Here is a 16,910-nt window from a genome sequence, read left to right as displayed (position 1 = left end):
CATTCATTCCCCTGGTCTCCACTGCCCTCCCATGCTAATGACACACAACTCTTTACCCCAGGCTGTGCTTTCTCTCCCACCTACCCCTCTGCAATTGCACCCGGCACACGAGCACACCCAGTCCCCTTGCCCTTCTCTGTGCCTGATGGCACCGTTGTCCTTGCTGGAAACTGGGGGTTCACCTTTTCTTCCCCATCATCCTATCACTAACAACCTTCAACAGCTCTCTCCCCTTCTCTCCACCCCTCCTGCCATTGCCTAGCTCTGGCCTTCCTCCTCTCTCCCCGAGCCACTGCAGCAGCCTCCTCTTGTGGTCCAAGTAGTGCCCTCTCCCCAGATTCCTATCTTAAGGTCCCAACCCGTAGCATCTGCCAGGACTGATGTCCTCAGGAGAAGAGGAAGTAAGTTGGGGTCCAGGCACAGAAGATGTAGAAACAGTCAGCGCCGTGGCTAACTTGGTTAATCCTCCACCTGTGGCGCTGCCATCCCATATGGGCACCTGGTTCTAGTCCTAGTTGCTCCTCTTCCAGTCCAGCTCTCTGCTGTGTCCCGGGAGTGCAGTGGAGGATGGCCCAGGTTCTTGGGCCCTATACCCGTGTGGGAGACCAGGAGGAAGCACCTGGCTCCTGGCTTTGGATTGGCACAGTGCGCCGGCTGTAGCAGCCATTTGAGTGGTGAACCAACGGAGGGAAGACCTTTCTCTCTGTCTCTCTCTCTCACTGTCTAACTCTGCCTGTCAAATTTTATATATATATAAAGAAAAAAAATAGCCCTCTGCAGCCTCTGGTTCCTCATGCATGGATCCAACCAACTGCGGACTGAAATCATTTGGAAAGAAATTGCATCTGTACTGAGTATGTACAGACTGTGTTCTTGCCATCACAGCTGTTCATGTAGCATTGCCAGTGTAGTAGGTATTGTAAGTAACCTAGAGATGATCTGAAGCATATGGGAGGCTATAGGTAGGTTAGCTGTAAATGTTATGCCATTTATACAAGGGACTGGAGCATCCGTGCCGTTAGGGACCCACAGGGGATCCCCTAGATCCCATCCCTCAAGGACACCAAGGGGTGCCTTCTCGGAGAGCAGTGCTACAGTGCCAAGGCTGAGAGGCACTGCCCAGGAGAGCGATGTGCAGCCAGGAGTGAGCATACGAGACACTCCTTGACCCAGTTTTTCTCTACCTCCCCGACCTCAACTTCAGATGATCCCAGCTTGGCCTGCCAACTCCACCGAGGTCAAACGTTTAGCCATAGCCTGCTGTTCACCCTCCTGGCCTAGCCTGGGCACCCTGGCCTTGCTTGCTTTCTCATGCCCCATTTCCCATCAATTCCTCCTACTTTATTGCTTCTCAGGCAGCCTCTCCTCTTTCAGAAGTCTCACCGGATGGGTGCAAGATGTGCTGGGTCTGCTGTCCACTAAATGTGAAAGCTTGGAAAAGTCCCACTCACCTCTCTGCCTCTGCCTCAGTTTCTCACTTGTAAAATAGGTCCCATGAGGGTGTGCACCTCACATGCTGTAACAGCACAAATACATTAAGCCATCTGCTATAATCTGTGTGCTGAATAAAGTCAAACACATAGTGTGAACTCTCTAAAATGTTTCTGTTTCCCACGCTCTCTCCAAAATGCTATTACTTCCAGTTTCTAAAGCAAACATTTCTCTTAAGAGAGCTTCATCCCTACAACATAATGCTTTGAGCCATACAAAGCTACAAATATCAGTAGGAGGGCTAGTGCTCTAAACTGCTATTAGCCTTTTACACTTTAGCATAAACAAATACTGTCAAAAAAATAAATGATTTGCCACAGACTGAGAGCATGCTGTGTGCCAGGCCCACTGCTCAGTTCTTTCACAAACAATCTCATTTAATTTTCATGCAACCCCATGAGGTTAGTAGAAGGAATACTCATTTTACAGATATGGCAACTGAGACTCAGAGGGGCCAAAGAACCTGCCCAAAGTCACACAGCAAATGAGTAGTGGACCCTTGATTTGAACCCAGGTCCTTCTTACTCTTTGCACTGCCAGAAATAATGGCCGATAGGTTGAGTGCTGTTGATCTGTCAGGCGCTATGCCAGGCCCCTCCCTCGGCTGCAGTTTCTACATACGTGAAGTGCGATCCTGATAGTGACCATCTGGTGAAGGAACTGGGCCAGAGCCTGGCACACACGATGCTTATGGTGATGTAATGTCACTGCCAGGGAGGGGCAAAAAGCCAGAATATACATCCCTGTAGGGTAGGCACCTGTCTTCATGGTCTGTGTCTTCCATTCAAATCCCGACGAGGAGTAGGAGGAGGAAGCAAAGTGAGGAGAATAAAGATGACCTAAATCATAAACTCCAAATATTCCTGCTGAGTAGAGATGCACACATACCCCACCCCGTGCCCCACCCCAGCTGAGAATTCCTATCAGAGTGACATGAACTTCAGCCCAATTCTGGGCTCATCCTGGGTTTGAGCTGAAGTGCCTTCTCCCTGGGGCACCCACCCTGGGCAAGGAATGCACCAGATGGTGGGGCCTGTGTCCAGGCTGGATTCCAGGACTTCTCACTAGAGGGCGACACCATGGAGGAACACACCTGTATTGGAGTCAAGCCAACGTGGCACCCCGGGGCCAGCTCATGGCTTTGAGTCCATCTCAGCCTGTCTCTTTGCCTGTAAATCAAGAACAGAGGTACCTGGGTCACAGCTCTGTTGTGAAGATGAAATAAAAAAAAATTATTCAACACCGGGTGGAGTTGGTTTCGATAAAAAGTAGTAGACATTGTGATTCTCATTACTGCTCAGCTTGGTGGCCTCTAAAGGTTAGATAGTCAGCAGGAATGGATACTTGCAGGGTGCCTGAGTCTCAGCCCTACAGCCTCTTGAAGGGACCCCTCGCTCTACAGGGCACGGTGCAGGTGGCAGCTGAGACACATTCTAAGGGGTGGGGCTGTAGCCTGGAGTTTGTGGCTCTAAGCACTTTTCTTAGCTAAGTATCCAAGATGAACAGAAGGGAAATCAAATCTGGCTTCTTTTTTCCAGGGCTACTTTTCCAAGCTAGTCTAGATCCAATTTTGCCCTATTTGCCAGTGGCACGCCCTGGGCCTTGAAGGGCCTCTCCAGTATCCACTGTTGGTGCTGTGGGACTTCCTCCCACATAAAGGGAACCATGAAACAACAGTGCTGAATTTTTAATAAACAGCCAAGATGTCTACCTCCAAATGAATCTTAATCTTTCTTCAAAGGAGCCAGACACCCAGGAGGTGGTGTGCAAATTCAAAACCTTTTGTGAATGTTCCCTTTGAGTTCATCCTATAGAGCTTCCAGCCTGTTCTTTCTCACATCTTCAGAGTTAACACACCCTCTTCTTTTCAGGGTAGATTTAAAAAATTTTGGAAATAGTCAAAACATAATTGAAGTTGAACCTGCAAAATCAGAGGGGTTAGTCATGCAGGCTAGTGATACTTGGGGATGAAAAATCAGGTTATATTTAGAAAATATTGATTTACCTTTTCGGACACTGTGCGTGTGTGTCTGTGTAATCTGACTGAAATCAGTGACACAGGTGGACTTCTGAGCAAGCCTGAGCAATAGAGGTGGAAAAAAATGATGACTTCTCAAGGCAAACACTTTGATAACAACAAACACTCATTTAGATATGTGAGATATGATGCAGCCATTTAAAAAGAACTTGATCTTACAGCGTTGTAGGCATGCCTCGTATTTCAATTATTCATCTAGTTTTTGCTTGATCTCCTGCTGGTTTAAGAAAATAGCATCATGTCTTGCATGCTCATAGTATTTGACTGTTTCCTCCCTTCCCTGCGTCCTTTCTCTCTCTCTTTCCCTTCTGATCACTCTCCCTCCCTCTTTCCCTTCTTTCTTTGTAGGCATATGTTGAAACCATTAGACTGAAAGATGATGAAATCCTCAAGGTGCAAACCAAAGAGGATGGAGACGTTTTTATGTGGCTGAAGCATGAAGCTACCCGCGGCAACGCAGCGGCTCAGGTGAGAATGCGGTCACCACCTTGGAGACCCTGTCGGCCACAGCAGACCGGATCACGCTGCAGTCACCAAACCCCCCAAGCTTCAAGCGTTGCTGGCTTATTTCTTGCTCTCACTGCATGTGCTAGGGGCATTGGTGGAGGCTGTACTCTCTCACATCTCATTGGCTAAAGCAATCCCACAGCCCCTCTTGACATCCAGTGCACCAGGGTGTAGTCCTGTCGCTCACCCAGAAGGAGAGAGTGCCCCAATATTTGGGAGCAGCCCTAAAGACTCCCTCCAGATATGGTGGTGCATGCATCAGAGAGAAAAACAAGAAGCACCTTGGAGTGCAGGAGGAAATGGAAGGGTAATGAGAAGGGGGCCATGAATTCAGCTGGCAGCACAGTGGAAAATCACTGATGGCCTGTCAGGCCAGAGGGATCAGCCTTGTCTCTCGAGCACAAGAAAGGGTAGAAGGCTGGGGCAAACGTCCTGTCTGATTTCTTGCTTTGATTTCACTGTGAAGAGAAGCTCTTGATGGGAGCCTAAGGCTGATTGCAGTGGGAGGAAACCTCCTTCCCAGAGGCTGGATTTAGCTTGGGCTTAGTGCTCCCAGGGAGCGCCGCAGCATCAGGAAGAGCCCCTAGGGCCGCTAAACAGGCAGAAGGCCAGAGATGGGGAAGGGAAGGAAACAGGAAGGGAATCAAAGGCCCCGACAGAGTCAGCCGTTGAGAGACTTCCTCTGTGAAGACCTTGCTAGCATTCTGGGAGTTAGAAGTATCTGAGAGGTGAGGGGAAGAGAAGGAGATGAGAGGCGAAACAGGAAGCAGGAAAGACCAGAGGGGCCTGCATGGGGCCAGAACCCTAACCAGGGTTGCTCCTGGCTGCCCCGGTGTTAGGCATCTGCCTCTGGCCTGCAACCTTTCCAGTGCAGAGGAATTCCCATTCCAGAGCCAGTGCCCAGGTGCCCCAGAGCTTGTACGAGCTTTCCTAACAGTGAGTCCCCCTGCCTTCATGCAACACATATTTGTTGGGCAACTTCAGTGAGCATCTGTTGAGCTCTGCTATGTGGAAGGGCAGGGGGCAGGGTTTCTCCCTTCAAATAACTCATAGCCTTGAGTCTGATGGTGGAGCCAGCCAGGCAGACGACTGAGTCAACAGGAGGTAAGCGCTACAGAGGGATGCCTGCAGAGGTACAGCTGTGGAGAGACCTCCGCTCTCATCACCAGCCCGAAAAGCCAAGCAGCTCCTCCCAGAGGGTGGGACTTACTGGCAAGAGGAGAAACTTGTGAGTTTCAGGTTCTAGCAAGTGCCATCCAGTTCTGGCCTTGGGTGCAGCAGTAAAAACACACTGTGTGTATGTGCCTGCATACACCATATTTCCTGTTTGTGTTAGGGTTTTGTTTTTTTTTTTTCTTTTTAGATTTATTTATTTGAAAGGCAGAGTAACAGAGAGGAAGAGACAGAGAAAAAGGTATCTTCCATCTGCTGGTTCATTCCCCAAATGACTACAACAGTTGGGGGTGGGCCAGGCAGAAGCCAGGAACTCAGAACTCCATCTGGGTCTCCCGCGTGGGTAGCAGGGGCCCAAGTACTTGGCTTATCTGCTGTTGCTTTCCCAGGCACATTAGCAGGGAGCTAGATCAGAAGTGGAGCAGCCAGGGCTCGAACTGGGCCTCTGATGTGGGATGCTGGCATTGCAAGCGGTGGCTTAACCTGCTGCGGCACCACACCAGCCCCAGTGGCTTGGATTTATATAATCCTCCTCAGGATCCGGCCCCCCGCTGGAAGATAATGTCTAGCCCATTCTTGAGTCTCAATATAAAAAATTTAAATGAGCTTTGTCCTCTCACCTTTTAAAGTCTTCAAGTTAAGCATTGCCCAGGAAAGTCATTACTCTGTGTTGCTGTCTTTAAGCAACGATTGGCCCAGATGCTCTTCTGGGGGCAGCAAGGTGTGGCCAAGAATCCAGAAGCTGCCATCGAGTGGTATGCCAAGGGAGCCCTGGAGACCGAGGACCCGGCACTAATATACGACTACGCCATTGTGCTGTTCAAGGTACGAACCACGTAATGTCTGCTGAAATTGTGCGGGTCTGCTAGGAGACTTTCTGTGCGGTTTCCTGCAGGCAAACAGGAAGACTAAAACCGCAGAAACTCGGCGCAGACTCCTGTCACTCTCCCTGGAAAGGGACATTGGCTAAAAAGGCACGGTCGGGTACAATTCCCTCGTCCTGTTTTTCAATCATTCATCTTAACGTTTGGCATTCATCTTAACGTTTGAATTCTCTGTGCTTTTGCAAGAACGGTGGCATTCTGGGGGAGACGTTGTGTTTTATGGGTTGGTACACGGCCACCAGCCCCTACAGGTGCTACCCATTTGCCACCAGGCAGAGTTCTCATTGAATTATGGCTCAAACAAAGTGCGTATTTGGGCTGGATCCCAACAGTCCTGTTGTTGGAAACAAGGATCTTGGTTTTGAGCCAGTAGGACGATGGCAGGAGGGAGGAGTGGAAGGGGCCCAAGAGACAGGGCCGGGCGAGGCCCCCACTCCACCTCCATCCTGTGTGTTCTTGCAGTCATTGGTCTCGTGGGGTGATGGTGGTGACCACGACTCACCCGTGGGCTTTGAGAACTGCAGTGCCGCCTGTCTTACATAAAAGAATAATCGTTCACGCTGATTGATTGAGTGCTCGTTCCTGCTTTCCATGGATTAACGCGTTTAATCCTCACGACCAGCTTACAGGACAGGAACTTAGTGAGTTGGGAGCGCTCTGTCGACAGCGGCCCAGAGAGCTTTTGTAACTTGCCTGGGGTCTCCCAGCTGCTGCCTTTCAGACCTGGGAAAGGAACCGACCCAGGCGGTGTGGCTTCTAACGCAGAGCACGGTCATCCATCTCCGAGAAGTAAAAAGCTCTGGCTTCAGTCCGCAAACCCTGGGACCCTGCGTTCGTGCCCAACCAGTGCAGCTGTCCGCTAAAGGCAAGTGCCTTGAAACCAGGGCGTGCATGTCCACGGCCAGGCCTCCAGAGCTACAGCTGTGACTGCTCACTGGTTAACCATCGGGACTTCTGCATCCAAACCCCCTAAGCCCTATCAAACCCCAGAACCTACTGCTTGTGATGGTTGCCAAACTGAGAGCCCAGACCTTCTCTTCCCAGCTTCGCATCAACATGGAAATTGTTTGGGTCTTTGCCATCCGCCCAGGCATTCATGTGTCTGTGCAGTAAGCGTCATTCAGAGCTGACAGGTGCCGCTCTGTGCTAGATGAAGGGACATGAGTCACGTTCCTGACCTCGGGGGCTCACGTGCTGGAGGGGAAGACGGAGGACAGAGATGGCACGGAGGAGAGCTACCTATCCTCCTGAGGATGCAGCCAAAGGCACAAGCCAGGCCCTCTTTCCGCCCCTCGGGAGCTTACAACCCAGAGGGAGAAGCAAATGCACAAATAACTAACTTCAGATGACGTAGTGTTCCACCCCGCCCCGCGCTGACTGCCCGGGTGTTAGTGTTGTTTGGGTTTTCCTGCATTCCAGCCAGGCTGTCTAGGTGTGATGCAGGAAGCTGTTTGTCAGCCTCTCCCGGTAGATTTTCACCTCTGCAAGGAGTTTACTCCCTGTGAAAGGACCCCATGCGGAACACGGGCTTTCACAGCGTGAAGAACAGGAATCGCACAGGGTTGCGTAGGGGCACCCGGCTGGTGGCTGTGGGTTGTCCCAAGCGGTCCAGTGCAGCCCACCTTGCATCTGCACGAGGATGAAGCTTTGCCGTGGGTGGCAGCGGCTGCCCTCCGCCCGTGGCCTCAGTGGGCAGTCACTAAGTACTTAAATCCCAGGACCTGACATCTGTCTCTTATCACGGCTTCTGGCACTGCCCGCCTTCTTGTACCGTACATGTTCTTTGTGCAACAAGTTCTCCTGTTTCTGATTAAATGGCAAGTGTTCTGGAAATATCCCTGCCCTCAGGGTCAGACAGCTGTGAGGTTTTGGATCGGCCAACCTCTGGGGCTCTCGGTTTTATTCCTTCGCAATGGAGAAGTTGTGGAGGCTTCACTTGCAGGCTCAGCCCCACGTTCTGCGATTCCGGTCCTCCTGATGCTTTTACAGAAATCTAGACAGGCTGTCTCATTCCCCAGCCGGCCCCTCCAGGTTCCCCCCGTGCTCTCTACTCTCCTCTCTCCTAATTAAATGAAGGAATGGAGCCCTGCGAAGAGTGGTTGTTCACCCTCCACTTTGCTTTAGCTCATCAGTTTCATGAAACAGGTGCGCCAAAGAGGAGTAGAAACTTGGTGTATGTCATTTAGCCTTGGGTCGGATTCACAGTTTGGGTCCTAAAGTTTGTAGAGCCAAGCATATCCTATGCGTTTCCGGAATCCTGCAAGGAGGTTCTGAACTGTTACACCTGCTTAGCTTAGCATGGAGACCTACAGGGGCAGGCGGAGGCAGAATGTGCCGGTTATAAGCCCAGACTCAGGAATCCACCTGCTGGGTTCCCATCCTGCCCCTGCTTCTCACCCTCGGTGTGACTCTGGGATGTGTCTCAGGTGGGAGTAACAGCAGCACCGCAGGCGAGGGTGCTGGGCCTGTGAGCTGTGATGGGACAGTGCTTGACTTCTGTAGCTTAAGCAGGGGTGCTGCCCGGTGCTGTCCCCAGGGCCAAGCGTGGGGAGACTTAGCAGCTGTCTGCTCTGCAGAGTGCTCTCCCATTTGTGTCGCATGTGACCCTGTGGGTGTGGTGGAACCAGGCAGCCAGATAGGTCTGCGTGAGCTGGAACACCCTGCAAGCGCCCAGCTGTGATGCTGTCTGCTTACTTGTCCATCAGAAAGCCCCTATCCCGCGATGCACTGCACCTCCTTCATCCGGGCCGTAAGCCATGAAAATACTGATATTATTCATGTGGGATTTATGGAGGTGCCATGAAGTCCTCAGGGGCTTCACCCACGCAGGTAGCGGCACCACCCTCTACCTCATCAAAGAGGCCAACAAACAGGGCGTTCCCTTTCGCTGCAGACTACGGCTGGAGGTGCCGCATAGGCGCACCCTCCCCTCCCCCACCCTCCTCCCTTTGGCCAGTCCTCTGCCCCCTCGTAGTGGGTGTTTCTCTGTGTGGGGGCACCCACACTCACATGGGCATGTGGGTTCCCTTGCTCCCCTTGGAGTACATCGAGTTAACACTTTGTGCACCTTATCCGTGTCTGCGCTCAGAGTCTTGCCTTTGTGTAAGACAAGAGTCAGGCGTGAGATTGGTGCACCCATGCTCATGTCACTGGGAGCCACTCGTGTCTGGGTCCCGGAGGATCCTACGTGGGCGTGGGGCAGTGTCAACAGTTCCAAATGGGCGTGGTGTTCAGGCTCTCCCCGCCTGGCATCTTCCTGGTCAGACCTGTGGAGAGGCCTCAGGGCGCCCCCGCCTGCCATGTCCATGGGTTTTCCAGGTGTCTCTGTGTGGTCCACGGAGCTCCTGTCCTGTTCAAGGACCCCAGAGCTCGTGTGTGCCCACGGTGGACCAGCCCACCTCTCCGCAATAGCTTGACTTTGCAGGAAGAACCCCGGTGGTTGCTGCCAGTTGACCCTGAGGCATTCGATTCTGCAGGGTCCCATCTCCTTCCCAGCCCGCCCTGAAGCTGTGGTGCTCTCCCTCCCCCACCCCACCCCCACCCCCACCCGGGACTTCCACCTGACCAAGGATGCTGCGAGCGGCAGTCTAATAACTCTTGCCCGTCCTGCACAGATAAAGTGCTTTATCTGGCTGGCAAATGAGAGAATCCCCCCAGGAACACATCCAGGATGACGGCACTCATTTGCCCTGATTCAGGCGTATCCCAGCAGGACCGGGGGATTGACGGGAAGGCAGCTCCTGAGGGGACACGGCGGGGGGGGGGGGGGGGGGGGCTGCTGGGAGGCTGGGAGGCTGGGAGGCTGGGGCTTGTGCCTCTGCTCTGCACAAAACCACCACGCAGGGATGGCGCTGATCAAGGGAGAAATCACTGAAGGTGAGGTTTTTCGATTAAGAAGGGTTGGGTGTTTAAGTATTTCGTATTGATTCTCTGAAGTGTCTGTGTGTTGCGTGTGCGTGCACTCTGGGTTTATTTAATCCTCCATAATCATTGCTGCTTGTCGACGTTTAGGGTCAAGGAGTGAAAAAGAACAGACGGCTTGCCTTGGAGCTGATGAAGAAAGCGGCTTCCAAGGTAACAGCCCCGTCTGCTTGTGGGGGAGCGGTCCAGCCCATACCCCCCGCCGCCACTGTCGCTGTCGCTGTCGCTGTCCCAGCCTGCAGAGGACACAGCCAACCTCCCGAGGCTGGAGGGGAGGGGGTGATTAGTCATTTCTGAGTTACGCCACATTCAGAAACCAGAAACCTGCCACAATGGGCACAGCTAAATTCAAAAGCTGAATTCACCTGCCAGTCCATAGAACTGGGGCTGGTTTTGTTTGAAGGCTAAAATTATAATCAGAGCAGCTCTGATAGCAAGCAGCAGGGCTCTCTGGAATTGAATGGGGGGGATAAATGCCATTGAATTAGGAAAACCTACAGCCTAATTCCTTGCAAGGTTAACCCTGTCACGCCCGATCCCTTGTCCCTTCTTGTGCTTTGTGATTGGGGGCTGTCTACCAAGTTTATGGCCAGGTGTCGGGATTATTTTGCCTTTGTGATGATTCCCACTGCAATGACAGCTTCAAGTCAGCTGATTTCTGCAGAGTGGAGGGTGTCCTGTCGCTTGGGAAGGGGCACTTTCACGTAGGCCCACCGCACGCTTTCATGGGCAAGCGCACACGTGCCCAATGCACACTCCCCCACACATACATTGTGCAGATTTGTGGGGACCCCTGCAATTCTCCGCCTCCACAGAGCGCCCTGTGGCCCTCTTGGCTCTCCGTGTGTCCGTGTTTCGCAAGGTTGCGTTTGTCTGCCTCCTGCTTGAGGACTCCTGGAATCTCCCTGCCAAGCTTTCGCCCTCAGTCCCTCCCCTCGAGGAGCTCGGAGCGGCTTGCTCCGTAGAGCGGCACGCCGGAGCAGGCAGGAAGGGCTCAGCAGGCTTCTCCTCCGTCTCTGTATTGGCGAGAGGGCTCACGACCCAGAAGAAGGAACCAGCCGCGGTGCTCGCCCACTCCTAGCCCCACACAACAGATGGGGCAGAAGTAGGGAAGCAGCTCCCTGGTGGTGGCAGAGGGCAGTGGGTGCAGAGCCTCTGCTGGGGGTAGTGACAGGCTTTCGCTGGCAGGTATGAAATTCACATCTCTGGCCATCCCGGTGAGAAGTGATGTCTCATGTGCTTTGTTTTGAATGGAGCTTCGGTGAGTATCAGGGCAGTGTAGTCGCCCGGCCTGGAAGAGCCGAGTCCTTGCAAGGATTAACAGGTGGTCACTCAGCAAGACTTACGAAGCCCCTGCTCTTTGTCAGGCCCTGTGCAAAGGGTGCACAATCATTTGATGTGGGAACTAGCGGAAAGTCCAGTGCGGGCGGATCTGTTGGTGGAGCTGGGCGATGTGAGTATTAAGCAGAAGGCAGGGTTTCTTGTGGGGCTTCTGAGCTGCGTTCCAGGGCAGTTCCTGGAGGAGCAGCTCAGCAAGCATTCTGAGCAGGACGGGGCATCTGAGTAAGGCTTGGCCGCGGGCCTTCTGTAGGCGTGTCCCTGCAGGGCGGCCTGGTCCAGTACTTCTTGGAAATGCGTTCTTCAGTACTTCTTGGGAGCTAACCCTGCCCCCCCCCCCGACTCAAGAATAACACTTTCCATGGCCTGATCTGTGGCGCTGACACTTCTCCAAGTTGAAGGTCAGGTGTCTTCGGGGGGCCTAAGGATGTGAGTCCTATTGATGTCGACCCTGGGAGCGTGGGGTCTGGATTCTGTGTTGTTTTGCGTCAGCATTCCCAGAGTGGCCTTTGTTCATTCATCAGGCAGTTATTTTGTGCCCATGCCACTGAGGAGGAAGGCAAGTTTCTGGCCCTGAAGGAGTGTCTGTCCCATTGCTAGTTTCCTTTTTTTCGCAGCTGGCACGTGGAGTACAATGTAAAGACGAGGACGTAGATCCTTTTAGGAGCCCAGGGGCTAGAACAGCCCTTCTTCCCTGGTGACAGGGAAGGCTGAAGACATGGGGCTCCGGGCTTAGACTGTCTCCACGTCTGCAGGAATGGCCCGGGAACTCTTTGCACCTCTGATCCTGTCCCCCTGCCCATTCCTGGTCTTGTGCATCTGACAAGAAGTGAGGGGGCGAGAGTGCTGTGTGGCCAGTAATGAGCACAGGTGACTCCGGCTGGGCAGGAGGCTCTGTGCGGACTGCTGGCGTCCCCGCAGGGCTCCGGAGCTGCCGTCTGGAAGCAGGTGCAATGGTGCCTGATGGAGGGAATTCAGCACAAGCACAGAGGCCGAGGCTAAGCGGACGTGACCGGCTCTGCCCTGCTGTCAGCCCCAGCTTTAGCTGCAGTTCCCAAACACCCCCTCTCCTCTCTGCACTGCCCTTCTGCATCAGCCGCTCCCAGAGTCTGAACCCCCCGGGTCAGAAGCAGGGCGCCCGCGCAGACACAAAGCACTTGTGCCTTGCAAGTAGGATGTTGCAGCCACTTCCCTTAGAGGGTTTGCTGGTGCTCAGGGCAGAGGAATCAACAGATGGGCAGGCGGGAACCCATCCCAGCCAGGGCAGGTTTCAGGCCTTGTGCCGCAGCCGAGCGCGCATGAATTTCAAGGTCACTGTTGATACTGCAGGGCACTAAGAGGCCTTTTGTAGACTAGCGCATTGCGGAGGAGCCCACAGGCGCTGAGCGAGGATTTGGGGGCCAGGATCACCGCTGCGTTGGAAGGCAGAAATCCCAGCAGCAGCCGGGAGGGAAATCCACGCGGGTTTTAGCACTTAGCATTTCTTTAATGCCATCTGCCCCCGAAAAAAGAAACAAGGGAGATTGTGCTCAGACTCTGAATGCTTCTACAACAATCCTTCCGGATCTCTTTGGGTTTCATTTTTTGGGGGAGAGTAAAGGAAAAAAAATTTTAAAAGTAATTTCATTCTTGTTCTGAAACGCAGGGGTTGCATCAAGCAGTCAATGGCCTGGGGTGGTATTACCACAAATTCAAGAAAAACTATGCCAAAGCAGCTAAGTACTGGTTGAGAGCGGAAGAGATGGGGAACCCAGACGCATCGTACAACCTGGGAGTCCTGTATTTGGATGGCATTTTCCCAGGAGTTCCTGGGAGGAATCAGGTGAGTAGACTTTGAGATCAGCCCAGCATCCGGCGAAGGTGTGCTGAGTGCCCCGCCTGGACCAGGCACCATTCGGGGGTGGGGTGGGGATAGACACCCCAACACACAGACCCTGTCCTCAAGGAGCTCTGGGGTCCAGTCTGGGAAGACAGGCAGCGAAGAGGGCAGAATGGTGCTTAGCCAAGCATGTGGTAAGTGGCATGAGCCAGAGAGTTCCAGAGAAGGGCGGAGTCGTCCGGAAGGCTTCCTGGAGGAGGGAGGCCTGGGTGTGGAGTTGGGAGCAGAGGGAGCTGAGTTCAGCTGCGCTCGATGATTTAAGAAGCTTGGAAACCACCCTGGCCGTCTCTGGTGTCTGCCGAGCGCTCCTCTGTGCCAAGAGCAGCTGCGGCCTCACGGCGTCCCAGCTGTCCTCTGAGGGAACAGCTCCGACTGTGTCCATTGGACAGAGTCGACCGCTGAGGCCCTGGGAGGTTGAGCAGGCCAGAGCCATGCACTTCGTGGTGTCCGGGCCTCGACAGCCCATGTGACACGAGAACCCTCCGTGTTGATGCTAATACTGATGGCCGTGGAAGCGCAGTTGGTTGAACTGCACTCTGCCAGACACTGTGGGCACTGGGGATACAGCGGCAGCCAGCGCGGTCGGTGCCTGCTCTGGTGCAGCTAGCTCTGGTGCAGGAAAAGATAGGAAACAAGTCAGTGTGACGGGGAGCAATCAAACAGGGTAAGGACGGGGGGAGGAGATGGGGGGACCAGACAAGGCAGCCGCTCAGATCACGGAGGCTCGGCTGCTGCGCTGGGTTTGCCGGCGACTGCTGGACAGCCTCGCACGGCCAGCAATGGGCTGTGTTCTGGAAGGTTCCACCCGGATCCTAGGAGACACCACTAGGGTGAGGCGAGTGCAGGAGCAGGGGGTCAGGTACTGAATCCAAGCGAGAGGGAAGACCGGTGGGGCCAGGGCAGTGGATGTCAGTGGAGGGGCTGAGATGGGGTTGGAGTCTCACTCACTGTGAAGGTGGGGCGGCCAGGACTGCGGACGGATTGGGTGTGGGGTGCAAGAGGTGGGGAGGAGTCACCTTCCAGGGTGTTCAGTGCAGGCTGTGGGGAGGGAGAGAACTGCTTTAGGAAGCGCCGAGCTAAACCTCAAGAATATGTCATCTCATTTAATCCTCGCCAAAGCCTAAGACACCCGGGACTGCCAGAAGCCACATTTTGCACTGGGTGAAAGCTGAGGTTTGGAGAGGTTAGCTGACACACCCAGGACCCCACTGGTAGCCAGGGCAGAGAGGGGCTTTGAACCTCGGCCTGTCTGACTCCCAAGCCCATGCTTTTAAAAAACAAGAGAGAACTGCTTCAGAAAAATAGTAGTAATCAGCCTCCGTGTTGGTTTAATTCTGCCACCCCCGCCCTCTCTCTGATTGCACACAAGGCTGGGTATTTTTATGCACTGCCAATGTCTGCCGAACCGCCCCACACATCTGTGAGCCTGGGGTTTTATTGCCATATTCTAATTCTCACCTCCCTACTGGCAGTGCAGTTCGGGCGCCCGAGTTTGCAGAAAGGGGTTGGGTGAGGTCAGAAAGCAAATGCCTGAGTTTGCAGCTGCTGTGGCTTTGCCCAGCCGTCTCCCCAGCTCGCAGGGCCTCGTGGGGGTGGGATGAGATGGAGCGGTGTCCATGGTTACGTGCGTCCCCATGCGTGTATGGGGTCCGCAGGGTAGGCAAGGCAGGTCCTCCACCCCAGAGGCCAGCTTCTGAGATGGGCTGCCCTCCTCGAAGGGTTCTTCGACCGAGTTTTCTGAGCACCATCAGAAGTTGTAGGGCTGTGATGCTATCCAGCGTCATGTACCCTTGACCTTGGCTCTGGTGAAACCGACCCACCGGTGACAGGCGGACTCGGCACTAACCAGCAGGCCGTTTGTTCCTCTCTTGCAGACGTTAGCTGGAGAGTATTTCCACAAGGCTGCGCAGGGAGGACACATCGAGGGGACCCTGTGGTGCTCTCTCTACTATATCACAGGCAACCTGGAGACGTTCCCCAGAGACCCCGAGAAAGCCGTCGTGTAAGAACCCACAGTGGTGCATGTTCAGGAAAAGCCGTTTCTGAAAACACAGTGTCTGCTTCCATTTGCTTGCATTTTTTAAAGATTATTTATTTGAAAGAGTTACACAGAGAGAGAAGGAGAGGCAGAGAGAGAGAGAGGTCTTCCATCTTCTGGTTCACTCTCCAGATGGCCGTAATGGCTGGGGCTGGATCCGAAGCCAGGAGCTTCTTCCAGGTCTCCCATATGGGTGCAGGGACCCAAGCACTTGGGCCATCCTCCACTGGTTTCCCAGGCCAGAGCAGAGAGCTGGATCAGAAGTGGAGCAGCCAGGACTCGAACCAGCATCCGTATGGGATGCCGGCACTGCAGGCAGCGGCTTTTCCTGCTGCACCACAGCGCTGGCCCCTTCTTAGGTTTTTTAAATTGAGATTTTATTGTCATCAGTTACACGTGCGTGCAGTTTCAAGAGCCAGAAATTCTCCTCCCTCCCTCAGCCGCCTCCCGCTGCTCACACACTCACACTCGCTCCCCGCTCTCGGAGTAGAGTTACTCTCTTAGAAGAGCATCAGGAGTCCGCTGCCGTGACCCTGTTCCTGCCATCCACGGCCGAGCCCGGCAGTGTGCCACAGTTACTTTCTCTTTCCTGCACAAGTGGCTCCTGGTGGAAGTTACTTTTGCTGTTTGCTTGGCGTCTCTGTACCTGTCATTTCCTGTGCACTTGATCTCCACCTACCCCTCCGGTGTCTCGGTTGCCCTCTGTGTGCCCAGTGTTTGCTGATTGTGTCTTCTTGGTGACATCTTTCCTGGGTCTGTCCGGGACAGCGCTGTCGTCCAGGGCTTCACTTCATCATCGTGCCGGGGCTCCCTTTCTGCCAGTTCTGTTCCCCCTTCGTTCATGGGCCCCTGTCTTCCTCTTTCTTGGAAGGGCACTTCCTGCAGAAGCTTCCTGAAGGCTGGTGCACGGGAAGCATGTGTTTGAGATCTTGCATATCTGAACTGTTTTACAGGGGCTGGCACAGTACGGCCCACAGATGAAATGTGGCCTCGTGCTTGTTTTGTACAACTTCAAATGCTTAAGGATGTGTTTTGCTTTTTAAAAAAGTTGTTGAACAGAGGCTGGTGCTGTAGCACAGCGGGTTAAAGCCCTGGCCTAAGGCACTGGCATCCCGTATGGACAACGGTTCTTGTCCCAGCTGCTCCTCTTCTGATCCAGCTCCCGGCTATGGCCTGGGAAAGCAGGAAGATGGCCCAGGTCCTTTGGCCTCTGCACCCTCGTGCGAGGCCCAGAAGAAGCTTCTGGCTCCTGGCTTCGGATTGGCTCAGCTCTGGCTGTTGCAGTCATTTGGGGAGTGAACCAGCGGATGGAAGGCTGCCCCCCCTCACTCTCTGCCTTTGTAGCTCTGCCTTTCAAATAAATAAAAGTAGAACTAAATTTTAAAGAAAGTCATTGAAAAAGAATATGCAGCAGAAACCATATGGGGCTCACGAAACTTAAAACCTTTTCTGCCTTGCCCTACGCAGAGAACACATTTGCTGATTTTTTCACACCAATAGCCTGACCATCCAAAAGATTATTTCTCTTTTTTCTTTTTTTAAAAGATGTATATGAAAGGCAGAGTTACAGAGACAGGCAGAAAGAGAGAGACAGAGAGAGAGAGAGGTCTTCTATCCACTGGTTCACAGCCAGAATTGTGC

At 53.5% G+C, this 16,910-nt stretch overlaps 1 protein-coding gene across 3 annotated transcripts in view; it reads left to right on the top strand.

The window, feature by feature from the left end:
- SEL1L3 (SEL1L family member 3) overlaps nt 1–16,910 on the top strand; it is a 109,920-nt gene that overhangs the window by 69,750 nt on the left and 23,260 nt on the right. For 2 of the 3 annotated variants that reach the window (XM_002709381.6, XM_089327027.1), the window contains 5 exons: nt 3,878–3,997; nt 5,894–6,034; nt 10,105–10,167; nt 12,998–13,174; nt 15,106–15,233. In XM_002709381.6, the coding sequence (XP_002709427.1) occupies nt 3,878–3,997; nt 5,894–6,034; nt 10,105–10,167; nt 12,998–13,174; nt 15,106–15,233 (629 nt within the window). The remainder of the gene's footprint in view (nt 1–3,877; nt 3,998–5,893; nt 6,035–10,104; nt 10,168–12,997; nt 13,175–15,105; nt 15,234–16,910) is intronic. The other variant, XM_017350581.3, reaches the window with a different exon arrangement.

Source organism: Oryctolagus cuniculus, chromosome 2, assembly GCF_051225735.1.
Source record: "Oryctolagus cuniculus isolate XC-2025 breed Fujian yellow rabbit chromosome 2, ASM5122573v1, whole genome shotgun sequence".
Taxonomy (NCBI): domain Eukaryota; kingdom Metazoa; phylum Chordata; class Mammalia; order Lagomorpha; family Leporidae; genus Oryctolagus; species Oryctolagus cuniculus.
Note: the sequence above shows the minus strand (reverse complement) of the source record. Positions and strands in the feature narration are given on the sequence as shown.